At 48.6% G+C, this 25,707-nt stretch overlaps 10 protein-coding genes across 10 annotated transcripts; 5 read left to right on the forward strand and 5 right to left on the reverse strand.

The window, feature by feature from the left end:
* Window positions 1-163: 163 nt before the first annotated feature.
* Window positions 164-2,055, reverse strand: FPSE_02636 (uncharacterized protein; the record flags this gene model as incomplete). The annotated part of the gene is made up of 3 exons (XM_009255755.1): window positions 164-479; window positions 534-1,716; window positions 1,980-2,055. The coding sequence occupies 3 exons, from the start codon at window positions 2,053-2,055 to the stop codon at window positions 164-166; spliced, it is 1,575 nt and encodes a 524-aa protein (XP_009254030.1).
* A 5,431-nt stretch (window positions 2,056-7,486) lies between these two features.
* Window positions 7,487-9,142, reverse strand: FPSE_02637 (uncharacterized protein; the record flags this gene model as incomplete). The annotated part of the gene is made up of 8 exons (XM_009255756.1): window positions 7,487-7,647; window positions 7,700-7,873; window positions 7,920-7,996; window positions 8,049-8,091; window positions 8,141-8,689; window positions 8,735-8,859; window positions 8,907-9,020; window positions 9,078-9,142. The coding sequence occupies 8 exons, from the start codon at window positions 9,140-9,142 to the stop codon at window positions 7,487-7,489; spliced, it is 1,308 nt and encodes a 435-aa protein (XP_009254031.1).
* Window positions 9,143-11,465: 2,323 nt separating this feature from the next.
* Window positions 11,466-12,517, forward strand: FPSE_02638 (uncharacterized protein; the record flags this gene model as incomplete). The annotated part of the gene is made up of 2 exons (XM_009255757.1): window positions 11,466-12,153; window positions 12,210-12,517. 2 exons carry the CDS (start codon window positions 11,466-11,468, stop codon window positions 12,515-12,517), a joined length of 996 nt encoding a protein of 331 aa, XP_009254032.1.
* Window positions 12,518-12,915: 398 nt separating this feature from the next.
* On the reverse strand, window positions 12,916-14,885 carry FPSE_02639 (uncharacterized protein; the record flags this gene model as incomplete). The annotated part of the gene is made up of 3 exons (XM_009255758.1): window positions 12,916-14,229; window positions 14,280-14,640; window positions 14,701-14,885. 3 exons carry the CDS (start codon window positions 14,883-14,885, stop codon window positions 12,916-12,918), a joined length of 1,860 nt encoding a protein of 619 aa, XP_009254033.1.
* A 1,151-nt stretch (window positions 14,886-16,036) lies between these two features.
* On the forward strand, window positions 16,037-16,899 carry FPSE_02640 (uncharacterized protein; the record flags this gene model as incomplete). Its single annotated transcript, XM_009255759.1, has 5 exons — window positions 16,037-16,355; window positions 16,427-16,444; window positions 16,498-16,608; window positions 16,661-16,779; window positions 16,843-16,899. 5 exons carry the CDS (start codon window positions 16,037-16,039, stop codon window positions 16,897-16,899), a joined length of 624 nt encoding a protein of 207 aa, XP_009254034.1.
* A 614-nt stretch (window positions 16,900-17,513) lies between these two features.
* Window positions 17,514-18,780, forward strand: FPSE_02641 (uncharacterized protein; the record flags this gene model as incomplete). The annotated part of the gene is made up of 4 exons (XM_009255760.1): window positions 17,514-17,772; window positions 17,823-17,893; window positions 17,953-18,068; window positions 18,120-18,780. 4 exons carry the CDS (start codon window positions 17,514-17,516, stop codon window positions 18,778-18,780), a joined length of 1,107 nt encoding a protein of 368 aa, XP_009254035.1.
* A 190-nt stretch (window positions 18,781-18,970) lies between these two features.
* FPSE_02642 (uncharacterized protein) lies at window positions 18,971-21,036 on the reverse strand (the record flags this gene model as incomplete). Its single annotated transcript, XM_009255761.1, has 2 exons — window positions 18,971-20,611; window positions 20,662-21,036. 2 exons carry the CDS (start codon window positions 21,034-21,036, stop codon window positions 18,971-18,973), a joined length of 2,016 nt encoding a protein of 671 aa, XP_009254036.1.
* A 362-nt stretch (window positions 21,037-21,398) lies between these two features.
* On the forward strand, window positions 21,399-22,442 carry FPSE_02643 (uncharacterized protein; the record flags this gene model as incomplete). Its single annotated transcript, XM_009255762.1, has 2 exons — window positions 21,399-21,620; window positions 21,684-22,442. 2 exons carry the CDS (start codon window positions 21,399-21,401, stop codon window positions 22,440-22,442), a joined length of 981 nt encoding a protein of 326 aa, XP_009254037.1.
* Window positions 22,443-23,508: 1,066 nt separating this feature from the next.
* FPSE_02644 (uncharacterized protein) lies at window positions 23,509-24,206 on the forward strand (the record flags this gene model as incomplete). Its single annotated transcript, XM_009255763.1, has 2 exons — window positions 23,509-23,693; window positions 23,747-24,206. The coding sequence occupies 2 exons, from the start codon at window positions 23,509-23,511 to the stop codon at window positions 24,204-24,206; spliced, it is 645 nt and encodes a 214-aa protein (XP_009254038.1).
* A 310-nt stretch (window positions 24,207-24,516) lies between these two features.
* FPSE_02645 (uncharacterized protein) lies at window positions 24,517-25,370 on the reverse strand (the record flags this gene model as incomplete). The annotated part of the gene is made up of 3 exons (XM_009255764.1): window positions 24,517-24,856; window positions 24,911-25,088; window positions 25,160-25,370. 3 exons carry the CDS (start codon window positions 25,368-25,370, stop codon window positions 24,517-24,519), a joined length of 729 nt encoding a protein of 242 aa, XP_009254039.1.
* Window positions 25,371-25,707: the final 337 nt, after the last annotated feature.

The raw sequence follows: 25,707 nt of genomic DNA on the forward strand, positions 1-25,707 counted from the left end.
CAACCCTGTGTATATGCTTATAATGATATCTGCCTCGGAAAGGCTAATCGCCTTGTGATTGAGGAAAGAAGGGATCGTCAAGTCCCTCTATCATGCGACTTGGTGAAGACATGCCTGCCTGGTCCACCTTGGTTTGTTGACTTGACTGAGACTTAATCTCGTTCTATGAGAATCGCCTCTGGACACCTTGTCCAGCCATGACTTGCTGGTTGGACATAGGTGCTGCCATGCCATAAGGGTTCATTTGGGGGTTGTAAGGCTCCACAACCTGTGACATAAAGGCACCGTGTATTCCTTGTTGCTGGGTTACAGGGCAGTCTTTATGAGCGAGAAGGAGGGTTTTAAGATTGACGACTTCCTCCCTTAGCTGGGTAATCTGTGCCGTCAGAGCGTCGTTCTCAGTGCTGAACATCTCGACCTTGGTCTGAAGATTAGCCAGCCACTGCTTCTTCCTTTGACGACATTTGAGAGCCGCGACACTGATATTGATTAGTAATGATTCTCAAATGACGAAAGGACTGGATAATACATACCGGTTGCGCTCAAGAAAGTTCTTTCGCTTCTCCTCGTCGGTCATCTTTGATTTCCCACTGCCATCTTCGTACTTCATCTTAGATTCGTCATCAGACATCATGTCCATGTCCATATCCATAGAATTCGTCTTCGACTTCTTGTGAACAGGTGTCTTAGATGGGGGTTCGTCAGCCTTCCTTCGACCATTGGTCGGGGGAGGGTTCTTCTTGCCACGACCTCGAGTGTTAGGACGAGCCTGCTCACTCTCGTCTGACATCATGCTGCCCTCGCTCATACCGCGACCGGAGCCGACAGAGCCGCCGTTGATACTTGACATTTGTGGTGAAGTGTTCATGTTCTGAGGAGCAGGGGCAGGATGTGCGTGACCAGAAGCACCTGACGTCACAGCGAACTGGTTTCCGTTCTGAGCACCGTTTCTACCCTGGGCCAGCATGAACAGGCCGTTTGCAGCGTCGTTATCGTGGGGATCGAAGGGGCCCGACGTGGGCTTCGCTTCAGACTTAGTGTTGGAAGCACCGTTTGGCATGTCCTGGGGTTGAGAAGTAACAGAAGGTTGCTGTGGTTGTTGGGGTTGGGAAGCTGGTTGTGCTTGGGATCTTGGAACAGCTCCGTTCTGGTCGCGTTTAGCGGCGGCGCTGATAGCAGTTCGGTGGAAGTCAAGAGTGCTAGGTGTGGCTCCTCCACTGGCAAGTTGAGCAAAAAGTGCTTGTGAATTAGGACTTGGGGCAGGGAACATGGAACCACTGCCACCTGGTGTTAACCCCGTCCTCAATGAGGACTCGTTGGGAGTAGGGAATCCGCCACGTAGATGATGGGTCTCGCCAAAGTAATCGTTCGCTGGGCCAGAAAGCATTGCAGGACTTAGAGGGCCAGTACGCAATGAGCCGCCTCCCCAGTTGAATGGTGTCGCGTTACTACCGGGTAGTAGTGAAGATGGTGATGTCAATGCAGCAACTGAAGGCAGCTTTGTTCCTCCTGGTGTCTCTGGAGCGCCCCCGAAGGACTGCTCGAATGGATTGGGCTCCAGACTGAGAGATCCGCCGGCCTGGACCGCGAAGTAGTCAGGAGTGTTGCCTGGTTGTTGACCGGGTCGAGGAGGAGGCGCAAGGGGTTTGGCTTGTTCGGCATTGGCAGCCTCTATTTTGATGGGTGGATCGGCTGCCCTGGCGTCGGTCGTGGTATCTACAGCGAGGCACGATGTGAGCAAGTGTTACAGACGAATTGACGTAAAAGGTGTTGGATAGACGATGACGGAGGACGAGGAACGGAGAAGGAAAGCGATGACGAAAGAGGATGATGAAGAAGATAGGATAGGAACAATCAAGAACGATGACGAGTATACGTCATGGCAGCGGAAGCGGATAAAGTAAAAGGCAGATATGTATGTGTGCAATCGACGAAAGGAATGGGAATTGGAGTACAGGAGGGATATTCAAAGAACATACCAGGTCGAGGAGAGCTGTTGGACTGCTTGGGGGACTTCGACTCACCTCCAGCAGAGGCTTCAGTTGTAGTCCCCATGATGACGATGATGTATTATATTTTGGGGCGGGCGGCAAGGTTGATAGTATTGGACTGGACTGGAAGTGTGGGGTGGGTGGCAGTAAGAGCAACGAGGATGGAGGAAGACGAAAAAGTCAAATGAGGTCAGAGGCGAAGAAGAAACAGAAAAGCAGCGCGGCAGCCGTCTGCGACTCTTACTACAGGACGGGACGGTTTAAGAGATAGACCGGGGGCGAAGACTGTTTTTCGACAAGTCAACAGCACGAACAGCGCAAAACAATACGCTCCGAAACCTCTTCAGTCAAAGAGAAAACCGCTGCAAGCCTTGATGCTAGAGTGTGGAGGTATAAGAGGAAATTGCTTGAGACTCGACAATACTCGAGGCAAACGTGGTGTCGAGAGGCGCGCGTCTCTCTCAAGACAATCAAGAGACAAAACTAAGCGAAAGATGGGCTGAGAATTAGGGGATATGGAAAGACAGAACAGACGCGAAAAAGCGTTTGCAGTGGAGTTGAGGCTCGTGGCTATCGAAAACAAAAGGATACGATAAACTCAGATAGAGATTCGCGCTCCGTTTCGAATATCGACAAAGCGGGCGTTGCTTTGCTTGCGGGATTGCGTCGATGGACGAGGATTGTGAAAGGATTAGATTGAGGAAAAGACGTCAGAGATGACGTTGTGGGCAGCGAGAGAAAAAGTAGGCGCAGAAAAAAAGACGACGGCGGCTGGGCTCCTGAAAGTAGTCAAAGCCTGGGGGCGAAAATAAAGGAAAGGACTGCCCGTACAGAGGCGACACTAAACCGGCTGACAAAACCCACTGCACTTGCCTTCACACCCAGTCTATGTACTGTACTGTGTGCACTGTATTCCGGATTGCATCGTTCGATCCTTACCATCCAAAAAGGTTCGGGGAACCAACCAGACGCCTCAGTTTGGTGCAAATCACTCTTGTCACTCTAGTTGACTTTCAAGGAGGTAGAGGCTAGGGGGGGAGGACAGTGCTTTACTGATTGAGAACCTGGTGAAAAACAGAAGAGCCATAGAACTGCACCAGAAGCAGAGTCGATCGTGATTCTCGGACTGCATCCCTCGAATCGGTTTCCAGTCCCGCCGAACATTCACCGTACCGCACACAATTGAATGATGCGTACAAATCGCATACAATTGATATCACGTTGGCTTAAAGTTAACAGTACAGTCAACAATCTCCGAATGAAAACCGTTCGCAATTACCTTCAACAGCTCCATGGCCCAATTATCAGGAAACTTTGAAATGAGATATCAGAGGTTCGGCACTGTGCGGATACAAGAGTTTTCCTCGACTCCACACCACATTTCCAGCAGGAGCCATTGGAGTGTGTGGGTCCTTCCACCGTCATTTCCACTCATCAAAAGCCAATTGGCTTGCTTCACGTCGCGATGACGCAAGGAGGTGCCTTGTTCGACCTCATCCATCCTGAGAACGACAACAATTCCTTCACCACCCTCGCTCAGTCTTGGAAAGCATTCATTCAGTTCATTTCAAGTTGGCCAATTCACAGCCTGGCCGTGGATCACACCGTTTCCCTGCTCAGTTAGTTCCCTGATTAATCCCGACTATTCCACTGTTTCAGTCGTGATCCAGATCCAGATTGCAACACAATCAACTGCCAACCCACTGTAGCTACCTATTTATCAATAACAAGCTCATGGCTCATGCAACCGATGCTTAAAGACTGGTGCAAAAGCTCCGTGCTGCTGGAACTTTACAATGAGGCTGGAGCATGCACCCCCGCTTCTTTGACATCTAGGTACAAAACGGTCAATACCTTAGCTCTGGCAACGAAATCAATCAAAAGTCCCGTTTTGTATCAATCTCTTTGCTTTTTGCTGGACATCCTTACTATGTAGTAAGTCTCTTCTGCCTGTAACGTTAACCCATCTACCATACATGCACAAACAGGTCGACTCACGGTCCCCTCGGCAATGGATTTATAATTCGAAGCATTGTTGAGGGATCGTCGTCGGTTGCAACACCCTAGCACGTTCACGCATTTCGCTTCATACTGTAGAAAACAAAAAAACGGGCTTCATTCGACGTCCTCGCTGCTGCAAGCCCTTTTTGGTAAACACAGCTTTGACCGACTCTCTTACCCATGCGGCCATGCCTCCCCTGGCTGGTGCCTATACACACGTACTGATTTCGAAAGTCTTGATACGGGGGCTTTTTCTCCTTCCAGTCTTGAATCTTGATGGCCGACCCCTTTTGTTAGTGGCTATCTGGCAAGAAACCTCCGTCTTCTTCACTCCATCAATTTGATACTGGCTCTTTACTGGATCTATCCTCATTCTTGAAAATCGAGGCTTTGCGCTAACAGCCAACCCCCTGAACCGTATCATTAATTCAATCTGGTCGTTCGCGAGCGATTGCATGTGTTCACGCACGAGTGTGCGTTATCTCGTGATCATGTCTATCATTTGATGGCGTCCACGGTACTCAAGATCCATCTCGGGAAAGATCTGATTTTGTCAATGGCGCGGGGATGAGCTTGTATCAACTCAACCAAAGAGAACTCAGAAACAAGACAAGCTTGATATTATCAGGGAAAACTTGGTCCGTCCGACACGGAGCAAGCACAGTGTCACCTCGGATGTACAGGCACGCTTCAAGCCAGACACTGTGTCGACACTTGATAATGCAAAGGAAGCACAACATGACTTGCTTATGACGTCAGATTTTGATCATTCGCATGATAGAGATAAGCAATCTTCATTGTTGAATGTCTTCACTCTGTTCAACAACTGCCAGCTGTTTCAAGAGGAATGTACGCCATACGCATACTCTAGTCAAAATAGTAGGCCTCGATTTCGACGTTCCGGTATTCAACAGGCACACTTGTCTTTCAAACCGGCTTCCTATCTGTCCATTATCGGGGATGGAAGCCGTAGCTGGCCGTATATGTTATGTACCGTTCGTTGGGGCACAGCTTGCAAGGCACAGACGATTTCTACCTTGATCTTTCTCGAACTTGCAGCCCAGTTCCGCTCCTCTGATCCCCGGATCAGATCAGATCCAGGTCGGTAGGCTAGGCTAGCTTGGGCCACCGTTCCGTTCAAGCCGGACCTGGTCGTGCATTTCTAAGCGTGCATTTCCAAGCTTTTCCTTCTTCTAAAGGCACCAGGCTAAACTGACTGGCGTCGATCGATGCATATGCCTAGAGGGGGACGAGCGGTGTTGCGGCAGCGTATCCATCCCGCTCGTTTCTCCAGCCAATATAGGTAGCTAGCTACTGGCAGAGACTCAACAAAATACAGACTCGATATCGTATCTCACGGACAATTGGGATCCTCTCATGCCATCCATGCTGTGAATTGCTTCCCCCCGCAAGCACCAGGAACAAGACCCGCTAGGTCTTGGATTATGACGCAAGACGAGCCAGCACAGGCGAGATAACTCAGACAGTCAATTAATCTAGTCCAAACTGACAGCTTTGGAAACCTGGAAACTTAAAGTCGAAGCCAAGTTTGATATCGCGAGATGGGTCCAAGACTCTGGACTGAGGTGCCTGTCTCCGCCTCAGTCCAGATTATCTTACTTGGTTCGGGTCGGAAACAATCTTGAAGCATTGCAGCAGAGCCGCGCTTCACCAAACTCTAATGCCCCATGTCATTTACGTGACGTTTAAGTGGACTCGGCCGAGCGACATTCATTCCAGCAATTTGACAACACCTCATTGTGTATGTAGTACCTCCAGTGTCGGGTATCATCAATATCTGGTGTACCACTTTATAGATTCCGATGGCAGGCTACAAAATATCCGCAGGGCAGTCCGGTCGCTGGCGCGTCGGTCCGTCTTGACACCTAATATCCGCCCTTGTAGCCCTTCCGTTTCACAAAGAGATCGGTTGTTTAATGGCAATCGAGATCCAAATGGCATATGATCGAGATTCGGTGTACAACCCCGTCTCTGTACGTACACCACCCCCCTTTTCTTGTCCGTGTCTTGACGCGCCAAGCCTTAAACGTCTTTGCATATTGAGTTGTCATCATGGCCTCGTGTTGATGCACGTCCATGTCCGCGGGGGGGAATAAGACGTCGGACGCTGCTAGGGCGAATTTGGGCGTCTGACGTCCGAAGTTTTGTTTCCCCCCCTAGCATGTGTAGTGATTGCTGTGATGCTAACGCATCAAAAAAACAGCGAGTTTCTGTGGGATATGCAGTCTAGCCCGTGTTGTCGAGTTTGACCCAGAACTACGGGACATGGTACATAGGCCTAATCGTTTCGGATATGTGAGTTGTTACACCTGACTGTGAGGTTACCCTGGACCAGCCGCGGTGATAATCATCGAGCAATATTCAACATATGACTTATTAAAAGCATATAGAATTAGTTTTAGGTATTATATTACACCGCATAGAAAATCCTGTCTGTAGAAGCCGATTTCGTACTTCAGTCCACCTGGTTGTTATCTAACATCCCGGCTTATCACATCAACCAGTAGCTGCGTTCGGCCGAGAAGCCATTTCCACGCAAACCGCGAGATAGGTTTCCAGGGCTCTGAAATGATACTGCCACTGAAACGCAAGAATGTCCAATAAATGTATACCTAAATAGACGATACCAGGTCTCATTGTGTATCGAACATACTTTGGTTCATTGGTGCAATTCCTTACGATAGTTGACTTAGTAGGGCTGAGAAAAGCATTAAGTTTATTCTCGTCTTATTCCCTACGCAAATCACTATACGATTCGCCACTCGTATCCATTGCCATGAAACTGTAACTCAACAACAAAGATGAAGAGCTCGTAAGCAGTGCTTGTTTTAACACGACCTAGAGAACTATACCGCCCGATCAGTCTCTCACCGTGTATAGCGAGCCGACAGAAAGCTACAAGCACAAACTTTGGCCTGATACATAGTTTGAGAGCTCAGCGCGTATATCGATAGCGTATATCGATTCTGTTAAGCCATATTGAACTCGAGGCCGATATAGCCGGGAAATATCGACGCCTGCCTCCTGTAAATATTAAAATTACGCGAGCGAGCTTTCTTCAGGGCACTAGGAGATATCGTTGCTTATTCGGACGCTCAAACTCAAACCTCAATCAGACAAAGTAGCTAGAATCTCCGCGTAGGAAAAAAGCGTCATTTAGATAACTATCTGCTTGTGCACTGAATACATATTAGGTCAATAAATGTCACACCACATTCGAATCGAAACCTTCGACAATCGCTTAAAGGATACATAGAGGTACAAATGTTCTCAATGACGTTAAGATTTCACTGAGCTCAGCTGCTTATCTGGCTACCTATCTTGGTGTATCAACCACCCCCAACGGTTAAACCTGGACGAAATCGTTCTCTACATCGATCACCGTTTTCATTACTGGTCCATCCGTTATATGCTGTTCGCCAATCACACCCGCCGGAATGCCATGCAACAATAGTCTTCCCTGGAGATGGCATTTACCATCCTCCATCGTCACCATCACCAACGGTCACAGCAGCAGCAGCACCGCTGTCGTCAGCTCCCCATCCGTCGTCAGCAGGCTCTTCAGCCGGAGGGGCCTTGCATCGGACCTTGGTGTGGCCGTACTCCTGGCAGTTAGAGCACTGGACCTTGCTCCCTATCTGGTAGTTAGTAACACGAATTGACAACGCGAACCAAGAATGACTTACAATCCCTGGGGAGGGGGCACTCCTTGCTGTAGTGGCCTTGCTGCTCGCAGTTGCGGCAAGTCACAGTGGACATGTCTCGGGGCTGGTCACATTCTTTGGCCATGTGTCCCTCTTGACCACAGTTTCGGCAGGCACGGCCGCCGCCCTGAGGGCAGTCCTTGGCGAAGTGTCCGACTACAACAGTTAGAAGCGGACTAGGATATAAGAAAGATGAACTTACCTTCGCTGCACTTGCGGCATTCGACATTGGCGGGGTTGGGAGGCTCCTCGCAGTCAGCGACCTTGTGGCCGGATTTGCTATCAAAATCAGCTACTGCCGGATACCAGATCATTTACTGGAAATACTCACCCGCAGTTCTTGCAAGCATTCTTGTCGATGCGAGGCTCGGGACCTGATAAGTCAGCACTAAACCGGTCGATCAGGAGCCAAGTCTAACTCACAGTCTCGGACACGATGGCCATCTGCACCACAGTTGTAGCAAGAGATCTTAGGGCCGTCGGTGCGTTCCATCTTCTCCTGGGTGCAAAACTTGGAAACGTGGCCAAGCTCCTTACAGTTGTTGCAAAGAGGGAGACCTCGGTCAACGATCTCGCCAGCATCGTCCAGGCGCTCGAGGAGCTCCTCGCGGGTCTTGGGCCACCCCTCAATCTCCCGGGGACGGTCGGCCTTTTCAACAAAGCGGTAAGACACAGTGTACTTCTTGTCGATGTTGCCCTGAAGGTCCATGTTGGTGAAGACCTGAATTAGGGTGCGCTCAGTGGGAATGAGCCAGAGGCCAATCTTGTGGTCGATCAGGGCCTCCTGAAGCTGGCGGTAAGTGATTTCGCCTTCAATACCCTTGACGTACTCGTTTACGGCTTCTTTGGCGTCGTCAACATCTCGATCGGCAACTGCCTGCTTGATCTTCTCCCAGGCAACCTCAGGGTGCACATCGGCAATGTGATCACGGTTGATCTTGCGAGGTTTCTCGCAGTGCTTGCGGAAGTGGCCTGGACATGTGAGCTTATGATTGAAAATGCATTAACAAAACGAACCTTCTTCACCACAGTTCTCACAGACCATAGGTGGTGCTTCGGGGCAGTCTTTGCGCATATGACCTTCCTTCTTGCAGTAGCGGCAGGCCATCTCCTGGGGGTTAGGGCACTCGGCGCGACGGTGACTGTACATATTAGATGTCGTCTTCTTTATGATGGATCAATTTCTTACCCAATCTCACCGCAGCCGAAACACTTGTCGTCGCCGCCGGGTTGACCGTCTCCGAGATCCTCGGCACCGTCAAACCCATTGTTGCCAAAGCCAGCATCGTTGGTAGAATCGTGGCTAGGAAGGTCAACTGTGATGTTCGGGAACACCAAATTCCACAAGAGTAACACATACTTGTTGTGGCCATCGTCGCCATAGCCGCTGGCAGAGCCACCGTGATCGTTACCCCAATCAGCCATGATGGTTTCGTTGAGATGAAGGTACTCGTGAGAAAGAAGTCAGACTGCTCATGCGTTAGAAAGATTCAAGGAGCCGCCTAAGGCACAGAAAAAAGAGTGACGAAGCGATATGATACTGGAAAATGGCGTGCAGTGCAAAGCGAAAGAGAAGATATTGCAATTAAAGGATCGAGGTTTATCTAGCCCAAGAGCAAGATTGCAAAGCAAAGATAACTCGCGCAGGCCCAAGAATGGAAGGTACTCCAAACAGCAATACCAACCCCAAAGTGCTAGTATTCCGGTCGCGAAATGGGTAGAGGAAGGAATAGAGAAAAAGGAGTAAGTATGCCCGTACCTTGAGTTTTGAGGATCAGGTCGGTCGAGCCGAGTGTTTGGTAATCACCACGGGTGCTTGCAGTTGCTGGCACGATATGCGGAAACGAATGACAATAGTCAAGGCAAGGAAAAGAAAGAATAGCCCTCACTCAGGTTTCTGTCAGAGGCAGTAAGCACACGACGATAAATCTGTGCTTAATGCAGAAGAGGTGCTGAGGAAAGGAGGTGTGTGGTTGAGGATGAGAGAAAGAAGAAGAAGAAGGTGAGGGGTGGAGGTGGAAGGCAGGGAAATATAAAAGACGGAAGAACAGTGAATCACTGTTGCCTGGAGTGATCGCACTTTCAAAACAAGGACGCGTTTGCTTTTGGAAGAGCAGACGATCAAGGCAGGAAGGAGTGAAGGTCGGCCAGTGATGCCCGGTGCTGGCAGCTGGCAGTCACTTCATCGCAGCGCAGGCACTACCTGCAAGAGCAACTGCCTGTTAAGCAAAGCACAGGCTCTGAGCAAACTATATGCAACATATTGGCTTCAATTGACCAAAGGAATTAAGTTATATGCAGGCATACCGGCATTTGATATATATGTATGTGAAGTTAGTTGTACTGGCTTGGTTTAATCAACTTAAGCCCATATAGACGGATATCCAATAAGCTTCCACTTTACAAATAGGTAACTAATTAAATCAATATCATATTTAGGCAATACTTAAGATTTAATAAATACTGAAGTATTGAGCAGTGGGTTATAAGAGGAGGGGAATCTTATTACATCCGCATTATATCCTAGAAATATCAATATGCATATACATAACACCTCAAACTATAAAGAGAAGAAAGCAACTCTATCTGAGACGCACATTCATTAAATAAAACATTAAGCAAGGATGTCTCAATAGACTATTGGCTAAGGCAGTAAGTTGTCACAAAGTTCTAGTGCAACGCCAGAACAAGATCGTCACCGGCCAAACGGTAACGTTGGGAAGTTTCAATTACTCTAACACAATCAGCCAACCATAAAACGGCATCGACATTCACTACCTACCTACTAAGGCACCCCGGAAAAGTGCATCTCCACAAACGCACATGAAAGGCAGACCAGAAATCCAGGATCAGGATTGCGGTCCTGTCGGCGGACAATTCCGCTCACGAGACCACAAAGACCAGAAGCCAGAAGCCAGAAGTGACAAAAAGTCAACCTATCGCAACCGTGCATATTAGAGCCCAACGAGCAATCGTCCTTTGTCGGATTGGTCCGATGTCGCCGTCCGTATCCGACCCGTACAAACAGACCCGAGCCGTGGGAAGGTCGCAACCCGTTCCCCCACTGTTGGTCAGATTACCAATGCCCGATCATATGTCAGCCGAAACAAACGTGTTAGCATAGGACAGAAAGCGAGGAAAAAAGTAGAGACATGAAGTTATAGCAAGGACCGGAATAGCCGAGTCATACGGTTGACATGCAATATTTAGCCAATTCGAGATTGTAAGTTTCTTGCATCTCCGGGGAGCGCGATTGCTAGCCAGGAGATACTAATTCTTAGAGGTTGCTTTGTTATCAACGTATCAGCAGCTGCACCGCATCTTGATTGTGGCTGCAGTAGCCATGAGGAAATGCAATGTTGCGGGTGTGCTCCGCGCCTCCGCAGTCGGAATAAGGGCCCTTGAAATTCATGGGACTGGAAAACCCCCGCCGTGGAAAAGCAAAAGGCGACCCCGCAATACTGATATCAGATGTAATACCGTCCACTTGATAGCCGTATCACACGGTACGATTACCGGTCCATCAGCGGAGACTGTATAGTGCAAATAAGATCACGCACGGAGACGCCATTTGCATTTGACTAATTGGATTCGGTACATACCACCAACGACACCGAGTCAAAAGTCAGGGCCTAACGTTACCATCATATCTTAAAAACGTCCAGTCCCTCTTTGTACAACTTTTTACTTTTCCACTCCCTAAACCCTCGTTGATTTTCTTGTCTATTCTCCGCGATACTACACTACAATGGCGCCCGCGACCATCACGATCGATAACAGCGACGACTTCGTCATGCCTGTCACAAAGTCTGCCCAGACTACATCGCCACCCAAGCGAACACTTCTTTTGGCACCTCCCTCTCTCGCTGCCAACTCGGACGCCCTGTCAACCGTCCTCGCAGACTATGATCGCTCCGTTACCGACCTCCAGATGCTTGACCGTCTATCTGTGGGATTGGTCACCCTGCCTTCTTCCACCTACGACCTCGTCCTCATCCTCTCCGATGCGTCTTCCAAGTTGGACGAGTCCCTCACCTTGATGAACCGAACCGTTCTGGGCCCAGTTGCCGAATCTTTGAAGCCCAGCGGTCGTCTACAGTCTCAAAATGGAAATAGTTTGGAGGAGGCAAGTTTGTCAAAGGAAGCAGTCCTGGCTGGCCTTGTGTCGTCGCATGGTGGCTTTGAGAAGCCCGATTATGGCGACAATGATGGAGCTGTCACATTGAAGTTCGGCAAGAAGAAGGCCCAGCCTGCTCCTTCGGCAGATGGCTCTGTTCCGCTCAACCTTAAGAGGAAGCCTGCGGAGGCCACCCCCAAGCCTGTGGTTCCCGCCGGTGTCGGTTTCATTGATCTGGAAGACGACCTCGACGACGATGACCTTATTGACGAGGATACTCTCATGACTGAGGAGGACCTCGCCCGTCCTATCGATATCCGTGTGTCTTCCCTGCAATCTTGTACCCAAGAAAAATTGATTCTAACATTGCAATAGCTGCTGAATGTCTACCAAAGGCTGGCAAGCGTCGCCGTGCATGCAAGGACTGCACTTGCGGTCTTGCCGAACGTCTTGCCGCCGAAGACGCCGACAAGCGTGCCACAGCCGACAAGCAACTCGAGAGCATCAAGCTCGCAACCGATGACTTGGCCGAGATCGACTTCACAGTGCAGGGCAAGGTTGGCTCGTGTGGCAACTGCTCACTTGGCGACGCTTTCCGATGCGACGGATGCCCTTATATCGGCCTTCCACCCTTCAAGCCAGGTGAAGAGGTCCGGTTGCTCAACAACGACGTGCAACTGTAAAATTGGTTCACTTTCTTTTTCAGGGACGAAGGCGCAGCACTGCAGGCGTACACACAAAATTTACTGGTTGGCTTGGTTGTTTCGGGGATATCGGACAGTATACAAAGGCTTCAACATCACAAAGCCAGGGAGCAAATGGGAGGGTTTACACGGAGCGCTCTTGATCTAGACACGGAGTTGTTGGCGTAGTATTGGACCAACTTAGATGATGATAAAGAATTGATTTTATTTCACGATTAACCAAAACAAACGCCAAAACTTCCCAAGCGTGAAATGCCGGAACCACCCTATGCAAAAATAAACAGAAACCTAAACGCCAGTCAAGTATATACACTTGTGGCGAAGCGTTCTAAGCAACATCAAGACTAAGTTAAGTGTATGTCATATCCCGGTCGTATCTATTCAGCGTACTTGGTGACAAACTTCTCGCTACCGTCTTGGTTCTTTGGAAATCTCGCGCTTGTGCTGGTGCCCGGCGTTGTCACATGCAAGTCATCAAGTTCACTTTCATCGAAAGCGGCGGTCTCAAGATCGCCAGGCTGCGACTTTGCTCGGTGTCCAGTAGAGCGTCGGGAAAGATCGTGATCAGCGAGAACAGAGTACGCAGCACCCTTGCGACGTTCGCGCCAGATCCAGTATCCCCAAGCAACGGCACCAATGACAACGATGACCAAAACAATCTCACCAGACTTGTAATAAGCTGCCCACTTGGCTTCATCCAGTTGCTTCTGATGTTCATCTTCAGCAGCATTCTGAGTGCTGTTCTTGGCACTGCCAACAGTGGTTTTGGGCCCCTTTTCGCCATCAATGCGGCTATCAGCCGGATCGCCACCAACACTGCTGATATCCACACCCATGAAGCGGTCCAGCATATCTCGGCTTCGGCGCGGGAGGTCAAAGGGAACCATGTGCGATGAGTTGTAGACCAGGACGTAGGTCAGGTTTCGGGCCTCTTGCCAGAAACCAGCCGTCTCACCCTCAAAGTCCCAGTCGCGGCGAGGAGCCCAGTTGCCGGGTGTGACCTCGAAACCCTTTCCACCGTTCCATTCCATCTTGTTAATCATGTTTTCGGTTCCGACGTGGTTGCAGATGAGATCCTCAGCTCCAGAAAAGAGCATGACAGGAACTTCTTTGAGAAGATTGGGCAGGAGCTCGACAGAGGGCTTCGAATTCTTTGCATTGAAGGCGCCTCCAACAGCACCATTGCATTCGGTCCATCCAACAGATTTCTTAATAGCATCGACGTGAAGAGCGCTGGTCACCTCGGGCTTCCTCAAGTAGGGAGTCAAGTGCACCAGATCCGGGGGCCAGTTCATACCACAGCTGGGGTAGGAGTCCTTGAGTCGTACGTCGTACATGTTAATACATGCGTCGTCACCGTCACCCTTCTTGGTCAACTTGAGCATGTTGGAGAGGATAGCCTCGCACTCTCCATAATCCACATGACCAACGTCAGAAGCCATCATCTTTTCACAGCTGCGCAGATCGGCTTGGAGTTTCTTGTGGTTGTCGGAGTCCTTCTCGATGATGCCCTTCTCAATGCCGAATGTGATGTAAGCAGGGTACTGCTCTGCTGGAGAAATCCAGCCGTTGCCGATCAACAGTCCTTTCAGGTTCCATGCGGTTTTAGAGTCCTTCTTGTTCCGGTCGAGAATAGCCCTGGCGATGTAGGGGATGTGCTGTCCAGCATAGGACTCGCCTGCGATGTAGATCTAAATTATATTAGCAAGTTGCTATTCATACGGAGCCAAGCTCTACTCACATCATCGCGGTCGTATTGGGGAAAGAGGGCAAACCACTTCTCGAGGAAGATGACGAATTGGTCAGCCATTTCCTTAAGTTCATGGATGTAACTGTTGGTATCGACGGAGCTGAAGCCCGTGCCGACGGGGTTATCGACGAAAAGAAGGTTGGCGAATTCGTTCCAAGAGCCATTGTTGTATACCAAATTGTCCTGATCCTTAAGTCGATAAGGACCGATTTCCATCATGGAACCATCTTCAGAACTACAACCTGGTCCACCATTGATCCAAATAACGGTTCGCTGTTTATCGGCAATGTGCTGGTTTTCGAAATGCCAGAAGAACAAATTTCCATGCGATTCAGGGGTAACTTCGATATGGCTGCGATGCGAACAGACGCGTCAGCGGGTCGGAATTCAGGGAGGAAACGAACTGACTTACCCAGCATGCATATTGACCTTGGGCCCATCAGCGGGCAGGCCGGGAAGGTCGCGAACATAATAATCGGCGGCAGCAGCTTTTGTTGAGGTTGCTGGATTCACGGCGGCGACCAGAGTTGGCGCAAGGGATAAGGAGAGTAGAGTGACCCATCGTCTCGGAGACGGGATCATCAACATGAGAGCCATGATGTATAAGGTTGCGGACGAAAGACGCCGCTGGCGAAGTTGGGGCAGACAGAGGAAGCAAGTTATCCTGTTGCCTACTAAGAATTAAAGACAGGAAATTATTTCAGGAAACTAAGAAATCAATGCCCTGCCTGGCGACGAAGACATGAGCAAGCAGAGTTGCGACTGGAATGGACAGTCTTGAAAGATAAAGGGACAGTCGCAGGAGAGATGAGGTGGCCTTGGGACCTACTTGGGACCCCGGGTTCTAGTGGGGGCCATGCTGTAGCTTCCGCTGTAGTATTAGTGGCGGTAGAGCTTTGATGCTGGTCGCAGTTGCCCACCGATCCGGGCTTGGCGGTGCGCCCTGGTTGCGGTTCGCTGTTGTCCTTCCCGCCGCCGCAAGGAGCTGGGCACAGTCTCAGGGGTCCGGATCCACTAACAGCAGCCTCCAATTTTGGGTTCCATGTTTCTCGGAGCTCTTGGACCCGGGCGAGCATTTGAGAAGGTTTCGCACCGAGTATCACGTATACGTACCTCAAACATGAGAATGCACATGTATCGTTTCGCTATTTGTTATTTAATACATGACTAAATAGTTGATGTGAGATATGAATAAATGTTTGTCTTGGTTGTATTGGAGTTAGTAGCGTGGTGTATTGATGGTAATGTGGCGTTGTAGTTGCTAACTACTAACCTAGGTATTGGGTTCAACGCCAAGAGAGCCATCTGTGCACAACCCATCTGGCACTACCGAATAATTCAACGTTTATTTCCTCGCTTTATATACAATTAGCTAATATTCTAAATATCAATTGCAATAAATAGATATTTATTGTAGTATTCAAGCACATGTTCGACTTACTCGCATTGCATTGCACATCTGCTGAAGCGCGACGGGATCCATGAGAAACTGTGCCTCCATGCCTCCACTGACGATCACTAGATTCCATGCTTCAAACTATCGAATTTTCAAAACCCTCTCTTACCAGCCAATCAACGTCATCGACACTCTTTTGTAAAGCCTCACATAGACAACCCAAAGAGAACTTGGTCTCTCTCAATATCAAAGAAAGAAATCGATACTTTGATATTCACCACCAGAATTTGCCTAGTGCACTCGCCGCATTGATACAAACTCAACGTTGCCCCTCATTGCAGAACAAAGAAAAATGGCAGCTCCTGGCAAGACTTTTATTGTCGAGCATCTCGACCCTGAACTAGGCCCCTGGTCAGAGCTCGAGTATCTCGCTATTGCTCGCGAGACGCAGGATACTCGAGGCTCTTTTATCCTCTCCAGTTTGCCTCCCACTTTCAAGGTTCCAGCAGACCTCGCCAGCAACCCCGCCTTCACTGCTGAGCAGCGTGGTGTTGAGGAGCTTTATGCTGCCAACAAGTCCAAGGTTTGCCTGCTCGATCCATCTGCCACCAAGGATCTCTCTCCTGAGGATGGCGAGACCTTTGATGCCTTTTTGTTTGGCGGTATCCTCGGTATGTTCTAAAACCTGGGTTTAGAACGGAATGGAGAGACCTGTTGCTAATGTTTCATGCCCAATTGATAGGCGATGATCCTCCACGAGGTATGTGTTTCTTATAACACACTCACTTACTGTCAACTAACCGAAAACTCTAGACCGTACTTCGGAACTCAGAAAGAAGGGCTTTGAGGGCCGCAGACTTGGTCCCAAGCAAATGACGACAGATACTGCTGTGCGAGTTACCCGTATCGTTGTTCAAGACAAGGGTTTATTATATTCATGCTTACCCCTGCAGCCCACAAGCTCACTATTTATCAGTGCCTGTCGATCAGGTCCCCTACTTGGACTTTCCCGAGCTCAAATTTAATGAACACGAGAGCACCGAGATGCCGTTCCGCTACGTCAAGGGTGAGGATGGCAAGCCCATTATGCCTAAAGTTTGTGATCCCAAATAGTTGGATGGTATCCCCGATCATAAGCTAACACTCCGACTTCTGCAGGGCATGGTTGAGTTGATCCAGAAGGACTCTGACAAGGCAGTGAATGACCTTTTCTAAGTACAAACATGATAGGAATATATCGTCAAGTTAGAAGAAACTTAGCTATTGGTTGGCACACAAACCTTGCCCTGTCCATGCCAGACTCGCATGGAGTGTTATATCACTCGAGTGAAGCTTCGCCGGTATTTAATAAGCCAAATGGTTTACCTTTTGTACAATGAATATTTGTTGTCCTAGTACAAGATATCGTGATGTTTCCAAGGGCCTTAGAACTCACCCTACAGCAGAGCAAATATCGGGAAAACGCACCTATATGCCCAATAACATAAGATTAACTAGACAACTCCTCCTGTTTAAACATTTAAGATTGATCAAGACATCTCTTATTACCGAAGCCTTATGAAATTTCAAGCATTTAACTATCTCAAGATCATCAATGAATTACTCATTTGATCATTGAAGAGATATGAGTATAACTGTAAATCTCAAGATCATATATGCTCTGAACCATGATGAAATGCAAATAGACGGTCTGACATGCAACAAACGAGGGGTTTATACAACAGCAGCCAATCGATTGACCTGTACACTAACACAGCAACAAGCCCAATCGTAAAGTACCTACCCTACTTCACGTTCTCATGATAGATCATGAGTAGGGAAATCTCATAATGTTTTCATACCTTACGAAGTCCAGGTTATTGCTTGGCCGAAAGATTCCTCAATGGCAACGATGCTACTCCCAAAACACCCCACGCCGCGTATCGGATCCTCTACGCATTCTCTTCTGCGGTTCTGATGATTTCAGCTGCGCTTCTCTAAAAGCTGTCCATGAAGAGCACGGCAAAAATAAAGGATTGATAGAGTCGCTGGAGGTCATGGCCCTACCGCCAAAACGTTCAGGAAGAGGATTCTCATCTCTAAAAGAAGGTAAGTCAAAGATTGACAAAGCTGATGACAAGACTAATGATGCAATACAGTACCTTGTAAGCTACTGGCAGAAGAGTTGGGGTTGAGAATACACCAGCAGGGAACGTTCAGAGGATGGGATGTGAGCATTGGACCCTGGACTGAGAAGTACATGATGAATCAGTTACTGAACTCTTCTAGCTGCCTGAGGGAACAAATCTCGTAATTGCTGTGTCGTTTGGGCTCTTCGTGCCACCAAGAATATTGGGATCAGCCAAATATGGAGGTCTTAATGTGCATCCTTCTCTACTCCCCGAGTAAGTCTTGTACACATGCTCTTTAAAGCAAAAAAAAACTAACAGTGACAGCCTCCGTGGACCTGCTCCGATCCACCACGCTATACTAAGGGGAGACAGCCATGTTGGTGTTTCACTACAAACACTTGACGACAAATCTTTTGATCACGGAACCGTGCTATCTCAAACTCCGCGCCCTGGAATACCAGTACCACCAGACTGCACAGTCCAAGAACTCACGAATCTCCTTGCTCCAGTCGGAGCGCAGATGCTGGTACAGGGTCTACGAGACGGTGTATACGTACCGCCACATCAAAACAAAGGATGGAGGGGAGAAGAACTTGATCAAGGGCAGCTCGTTCATGCGCCAAAGATTAGCAAAGCCGATGGCCATATCAGGTGGTCTAGCTGGAAGGCTGATGACATCGTGCGAGCGAGAAGAGTTCTGGGGTCGGTCTGGACAGAAGCCGTCAACAGGAAGGGAGAGACGAAGCGGCTGATTTTCCAAGATGCTGAGACGGCGAGCACCAGCGATGTTGAGACCGATGGTACCACAGTCCGCTTTCTAGGTCATGGGTCAGATTCATTCAGCGCTCTCGTATCGGATCAAGGTGACGGGAGCTGTGCTATTAAGACTTCAGACGAAAAGATAATCCGAGTAAAGAAGGTCAAAGTGGAGGGAAAGCCGGAGCGACCGGCCGACGTGGCACTGAAGCCTTATATCGAGGCATAAGAATACAATATCTAGATTCTTACAGATATATGTGGTTCAAGATCCGAGCGATGTATCATAGTACCAAAAAGAAAATGGTAGTAATGGCGTGATTCATCAAGTTCATATTTATCATATTTTTGTATGGGGAAATCACTCCTGGGGTATCATTCAAATCCATCCTCCATCTAAGCATGCCAAGTCCCAGCACTTATGCGAGTCTTGTACGAATCCATTCTGCCCATTTGCACAGATCCTCCATGTGTTCCAGCACCTTGCCCAGGTCCGCTCGTGTAAGTTCTTTACCCTGTCTCTTGTCCTCCTCGACACGAGGAAGAACGTTTTCTTCAGCAACCTCAACAACTCCATCCTCGAGGATCTTCAGAATGATATTGGCAATTGAGTTCTTGAAGGGAAAGACAACCTGTAAATGAGGCATAGGATGAACCCATAATGTGACGTCGAATTTCAACTCAGACGAGGCAGTGTCATCAGAAACAGAAGCCGATTTCATAAAATCTGCCAGCTCATCCCGAGTAGTGACATTAGACTTGGGTGGATGTACTGAGGCATCTCCTGGCTTAGGTAGTGGCTCGGCCTCCTTTGTCTCCGACCCAAAGCTGTTCTCAAGCAAAGTTGCAAGGAAAGCATACTGTCGAAGAAGTGGAAGCATATAGATAAGCTGTTGAGGATGAGAAAAGGGAATCTCAGTTACCCTGTGCGAGTACACTTGTTTATAGATGTACAGCGTGTTGCGGTGAGGTTTGACAGCTGGCTTCTGATCTTTATCGTAGATACGGACGTCGCGTTTACGAGAGATTGCACGAAGCTCGCTCGGATCCTGGTTGCTGCCTGGAGGGATGGGAAACAGCAGACTGTCAAAGGTTGGCAAGTATCCGTAAAGTTGCGGTGCCTTGATGTTGACAATGTTGTATAAATGCGACCAGTCGTTGTGAGACATGATGATTGGCGGGTCAAACGTAGCAGTGAACATAACTTGTGGTACCCTTGCTGTTGAGAGATCCGGCTGAAGAACTTCCATTCCTGCATTCTTGTTCTCTTCTGTGGATGGGAGCACGACGTTGTTGGGTTGTTGCCAATCCAAATTGGGCCGCTTGGGATCCATCGAGGGTTCTGCTTTTACAATGTCCTTGGAAATCCAGTCCTCGGAGACTCGCACAGGCATCACTTCGTCCACTATCGGAGCACATCCGATAAGGAGCGACCAAACTTGCTCTTGAGATGCAGTGAACGAAGCCATTTGCTCACTTGTTGGCTCGATGTGGCGGAGAACCTTCCAGTACTGCAGTGCTAGTCCAACTCGGTCTTTTGAATGCATGACGGGATAGCCGTGTCGTGTGCACATTGCTGCTGTGGATAAAGCACCGTTCGACTTGCTGCCCATTCCCGGCTCTTCGCGGAGCTTAGCCACATCCCACTGATGAAGCCTTTCCAGGCTCGCATATATACCTGTTATTGCCTCATGACAATCGAGTCCGGGGATGATACTGAGCTTATCCAGAACAGCTAAGCGCTCGAGGTTAACCGCGAATTCGTCGAGGGTTTTTGTCAATGGACTCTGATTCGGAAGAAGTTGCAGGTCCTTTAGGAGAATTTCGCTTGCTCGGCTAACGTGCTTCGTGACCGACGCAGCCGACTCTGGAAACGCAAGCGAAATGTTTTGGACAACATTGTTGTCCAAAATAATGTCTAGCTGAATAGCTGAACCTGCTATGACGAGAGTTCTTTGTTTTCGGCCATGAGGCGCTGTAGTGTCTTCTGAGAGACAGTCGAGTCCTATGCGCTGGGCCAGACGTTCCAGACCAGCCTCACTTACGAGTCCCTTCTTTTTCTGTGTCGAGTTAGCAAAGTAAAGGATCGTTCAGAATAGAAATCGCATACATCCAAGGTTGCGATGATCGTCTCTAACCGCTTGAGCTTGTCGTCTTCGTTCACGAGAGATGGCAACCCGCTCAGATTGCCAACATCGACGTTGTTCAGATTCACGTCAAGACCGCCTGTGATTCCAAGAGCGCCCATAGCCGCAGCCGTGGAAGGGCTATCGAAGTTCAGGGGGACATTGGACATGTGTGCCATAAGTGATGATGTGGCAGGCGACTTCTTGAACTGCTGAGGCGAAGATCTCGGTCCTCGAGGAGAGAAGGCGACGTGAGCAGGGTTCGAGAAGGGAGTCGATACAGGAGGAGTCGCGGCGGCGAGTTGTGAGGGAGTGCGGCCTTGTTGTGAAGCGTGCTTCACAGCTGTTGGTGTCGCCATTGTGAAGATGCTGGGGGCCCTCTTTCTGAGGGCTCGAATCGCGATGTGTTTGCTAGATGAATGACGGGAACAGACTGAAGAAGAAATTGAGGTTTGTAAGAATGATTTATACTGGAAACTATCAGTGAAGCACTCGCGATGGAAAAAGTTGAAGGCTGAAGTGATTCAAGATTCGAAATTGGAGGTTGGAAAGTCAAACATGGAGAGCTGTATGTACCTGCACAGCTCGGCCCCACCAAAGCCGACAGTGGAGGACCCCCTGGTCCATCATCCATCTCAGGACCTACAGGGCCTTACCATTAGTAGAAATCAAAGATTTGGGCGGAGCCCGTTCGTCAACATTGAATTTCCATCTCACAGCAATGGCTTCCTCTGGAAATCTCTCCCGTACTGTAGCTCGTGCTGCTGTTCAAGTCTCGGAGTCTTCCATTCGTACTTCTGCAACAAGATCCAGCAGACATGAGCTCCAAGAGCGTTCTCTGTATCTTTGGGTCTGGCCCGCACCCGTCAACTCTACAGAGAGGCGCTCAATTCTAACGGCACTTCAACAAAATGGCCCAGTCGAGTACTTTAAATGGCTACCAGTATGACTATTTTGAGTTGTTGGATATATATGGGACAAAATAGCTGACCAGATTGTGTTGTAGGGCCAGGGTTCCAGCAAAGTCTTGGGTTCCATCTTCATATCTTTGATGAAAGAAAGCCAAGATGCTGCCAAAGCTATTGCTTCAAGCCCAATCAGCATTACGGTTCCCAAGTTCAGCACAGAGACAACATCTATTGTCAAGATAGACGGCCGTAAAGCAGAATTTCAGAAGCAAGACTCTTCAAAAGTAGGGAGTTCCGAATTTGTCGTCGAAATTTCCGAGACTCTCACATATAGACACGAACAAAGCGCCAAAAACTCACCTCTAACAAGGCCATGGCCGGAGTTTGTTGTGAAGTCGCCAACACTTGCATCAAAAACTCTACAACACTCTCTCCCTGACAGTATCGCAGCCGTTGGCTTGAGGCACTGGGATATAGACCTGGGAGTACAAGAAGTGGCAGACAACAAAAGATTTGAAAGAGAGCAGTTGCGCAACTGGCTCCCAAGCAAGATAAAAGATCTTCCTGCCAGAGCAAAAGCAGAACACGGTCAAAGGGGAACAACGCCCATGGACGGTTCAGCAGGGGCTTCGACACAGACTTTTCCCGGAACTTTCATTGGCAGCTTGATAGAAAATACGACGGAAGGGTCAACTGAGGTTTCCGCAAAAGAGACCACAGAGACTTCGACGGAGACCTCCGCAGAGATCCCGACAGCGTCGTCAACACAAGAAGACTCCACAGAGGCTGCAACAGAAGGGTTGACGCAGAGTGTGGCAGAGAAGTCACCTGAGGATCTAAAAGCCGGCAATCAATAGTCGCAGATTCTTCAGCAGCATCTAAACACTCAGAGAGGGAGCCACGTAATGCCACTTATGAGAGCCAAGACTTTGAGATATCAACATCGGACCCATGGCTTAGGCGGCACTTGCGCAACACTTTACTAGTGTTCCCACCTTATTAACTCAGCCATGTTGAGAATCAAACACTTTTTCTGGAACACAGCGCAGATCATGGCCGTTTTGTTGCAGAACGCAGCGCAGAAACAAAATGGGAATAATCACACATGCTACACATCCTTCCTGTCCTGAATACACAATCCAGCACCTGGTGAAAAAAGCAAAGTTTACTAACAAAGATAGTTCATATGGAACAGACGAGGGTTTCCGAGCAGCTTCCGAGGAACCATTAGTCTTGGTGTTCTAGACTACTCGTCCTTCAAGTTCTCTGAATCATTTACTTCAATTGCCAAGATGGAAAGTGACGTTGGCATCGGAAAACGGGAAAGCTACCTACGTACACGCAGCAAAAACGTTGGTGCAAGGATCCCAAGTCTGGTTTGGTGTGGTTTCATCTGGTCCGAAATGCAGGGTCATGATCTAGAGAGGGACAAGACCCCCAAAACAAGAAATTTGGAGCGGCCCACAACTTGGCATGATGAGCCACGATTCGACCAAAGCCACTTGACTCTACGTCACTCAAACTAGGTTCTGGAATCGGCATCTTGCGAAGAGAAAGCTATACCGCGAATTAGCAAGGCTTGGCTCTGATCATGGCGGATTTCGGCACACACGACCGCTGGAACAAGGCTTGGTGATGACGTCTCACGTAACAGTCACATTCACAGCAACTTGCTGCAGTTGTGCTGTGTTGGTAAAGGTTCCTGGCATGGTATCATGACCCGAAACGAGGGTGTCCTCACCCAACCTGTATAGCTATAATATCTCGGTCTTCCTCCTCGCTTTATCTTGGAATTTTCGTATCAGAACAACCGATATACCTATTCAATTATTGATATTAAGCAAGTCTTGACTTGAGCGCAAGCTATTCCACCGCCAACCATCACTACCACCTCTCCCATTTACACCACCACACCATATCAAAATGGGTTTCGGACGATTCATCCACTATGTTGGTGCCTTCTTTCTTTTGGCAGCAACAATAATGCTCGTCGTCGTGAGCATCACAGCTCCTGTGGTTGACCACATTGCCCTTCTCAAAGTCCGGTCAGGAGGAAATGGCGTCAATTTTGGTACATTTGGTTATTGCGTTATGCGAAGCGCTGGCAGGTAAATACTTCACTATCCAGATAAGCAAGGTTCGTCAACTAACAAACTCATAGTGATAGATGCTCAAGCGCTCACATTGGTTATGACCCTACCAATGCTCTCCAAGGCCTCGACTTGTCCGAAATTAGTGCTGGCACTGCAAAGGCCATGACCTATGTCATGGTTCTGCACCCCATCGGTGCTGGTCTTTGCTTCATTTCTTTCCTTCTGGCTCTCGGTGCTGGTATCTTTGGCTCGCTCATGTCAACTCTCGTTTCCATTGCTGCCTTCCTCGTCACCATCATTGCTTTGGCTTGTGACTTTGCTGGCTTCTCCATCATCAGACGACGAATCAACCGCGACACCTCTGCTACTGCTAGCTGGTCTGTCGGTATCTGGCTTGTTCTCGCTGCCGCTATTCTCTGCCTCATTGGCACGATTGCTGTCTTTATCACCTGCTGCTCTGGCCGTCGCCGCAAGAACCGTGAGCAGAAGAAGATGGCCGCCTACAACACCTCTCCCACTCGCTATTAAACAACACAACCCCCTCAGCAGTAACGCTGATTACGCTACCAAATATTTCCCTTTTCATCAGAAAGAGATGGACTAATTACAATGTTTGAAAATACCAATACCCAAGGTTTTCATTGATTGGAATATGAGATCACGAATTGTCTATTTAGACGGAGTCTTTATAGAGACGATACCAGCGTGGCGCATGTCACATTGACGATTTATTTTTGTTATTTATTCATTTAAACTTAATACATATAACTATAACATTATTCCAATGTTACCTTCAGCGCGACACAAGTGGTATGTCTGGCATATGCTGGGTTTGTAGCTAATCAACCAGACGTGAGAGATTAATACCGTCCCACAAGGGCAGAAGAAACGTCTCAAGTCGAGAGCTCTTCAGTGCCATCTCGTTAAACTCCCGGACAGCCAAGATACTATCTAGCTGGTCCGCCGGAAGCCCATCATCACTGACTGCATTGTCAACTACAACCATGCCTCGACGTAGCACATTGTCCGAGACAATGAGAGCTCCTGGGCGAAGAAGTCTGTTGGTGCTGCCTGGCTTTGATAGTTCGAGAAGTTGTTTCAAGTACCCAGGATACCCAGTCTTATCTGCGTCCATAAAGACAAGGTCGTAAGGCTCAGAGGGGTTGAGCTTGGGGATACTGATTAAGCACGTTAATATTGAAGGCATACAGTATTTTTTTGAAGCAACTTACGTTTCAGCAGCAGGGCCAACAACGATGTCTATATTCTTGACGTTGTTCGCCTTAAATACTTTCTTGGATAATTCGGCATACTCTGGCTCAAATTCTAACCCCGTAACAAGCCCATCAGGACCGACAGCATCAGCCCAGACAAGGGCGGAGAATCCAACGTAGACGCCAATTTCAAGAACTATTAGCATATTTTAGTTGTCGTTCTCTTGAGGACGCGGACAAATCGAGACGTATCTCTTTCAAGCTTACCTCTTTTGGCACCAGTGGACTTGGCCAGAAATGTATGGTACTGAGATTGAAAGAGAGAGCTCATATAGTTAGAGTCGCTACGGTTGGCAGAAATGTCTGCATGATAATCGGTGAGATACTTGGGCAGCGCGGTTGAGTGTTGCTCTGCATAGTTGGACACCGTCTTACCCAACTGATGCGAGGTGTAAAGAGGAACGCAGTTATCCTTCATGATGGAAGTATATACAAGTGAGTATCTGGTTGATAACGAGGAAAAATATGGCGACGAGTGCTTCTTTATATACACAAATCTATTGCTGCTTTCTGGGCTGCTGAGCAGTGCTTTTGTTTAGTGCGAGAATAATTGCTTCTTTGCGCCCTACAGTCCATGACGTTTTATTGCAGGACAACGCATAAGACAGTATTGTCTTTAAAATTGTAACAGCCACCCAGAGATATTGTTGATTCCGCCATCTTCCCCTCTTGGGCCCGCCAATAGTGCGATGCCATACGTATGCATGTTCGGCAACCCCTCGGACTTAAGATACATGCCTCGTCTAAGTAGAAGC

This window comes from Fusarium pseudograminearum, chromosome 1 (assembly GCF_000303195.2).
Source record: "Fusarium pseudograminearum CS3096 chromosome 1, whole genome shotgun sequence".
In the NCBI taxonomy this organism is placed as follows: domain Eukaryota; kingdom Fungi; phylum Ascomycota; class Sordariomycetes; order Hypocreales; family Nectriaceae; genus Fusarium; species Fusarium pseudograminearum.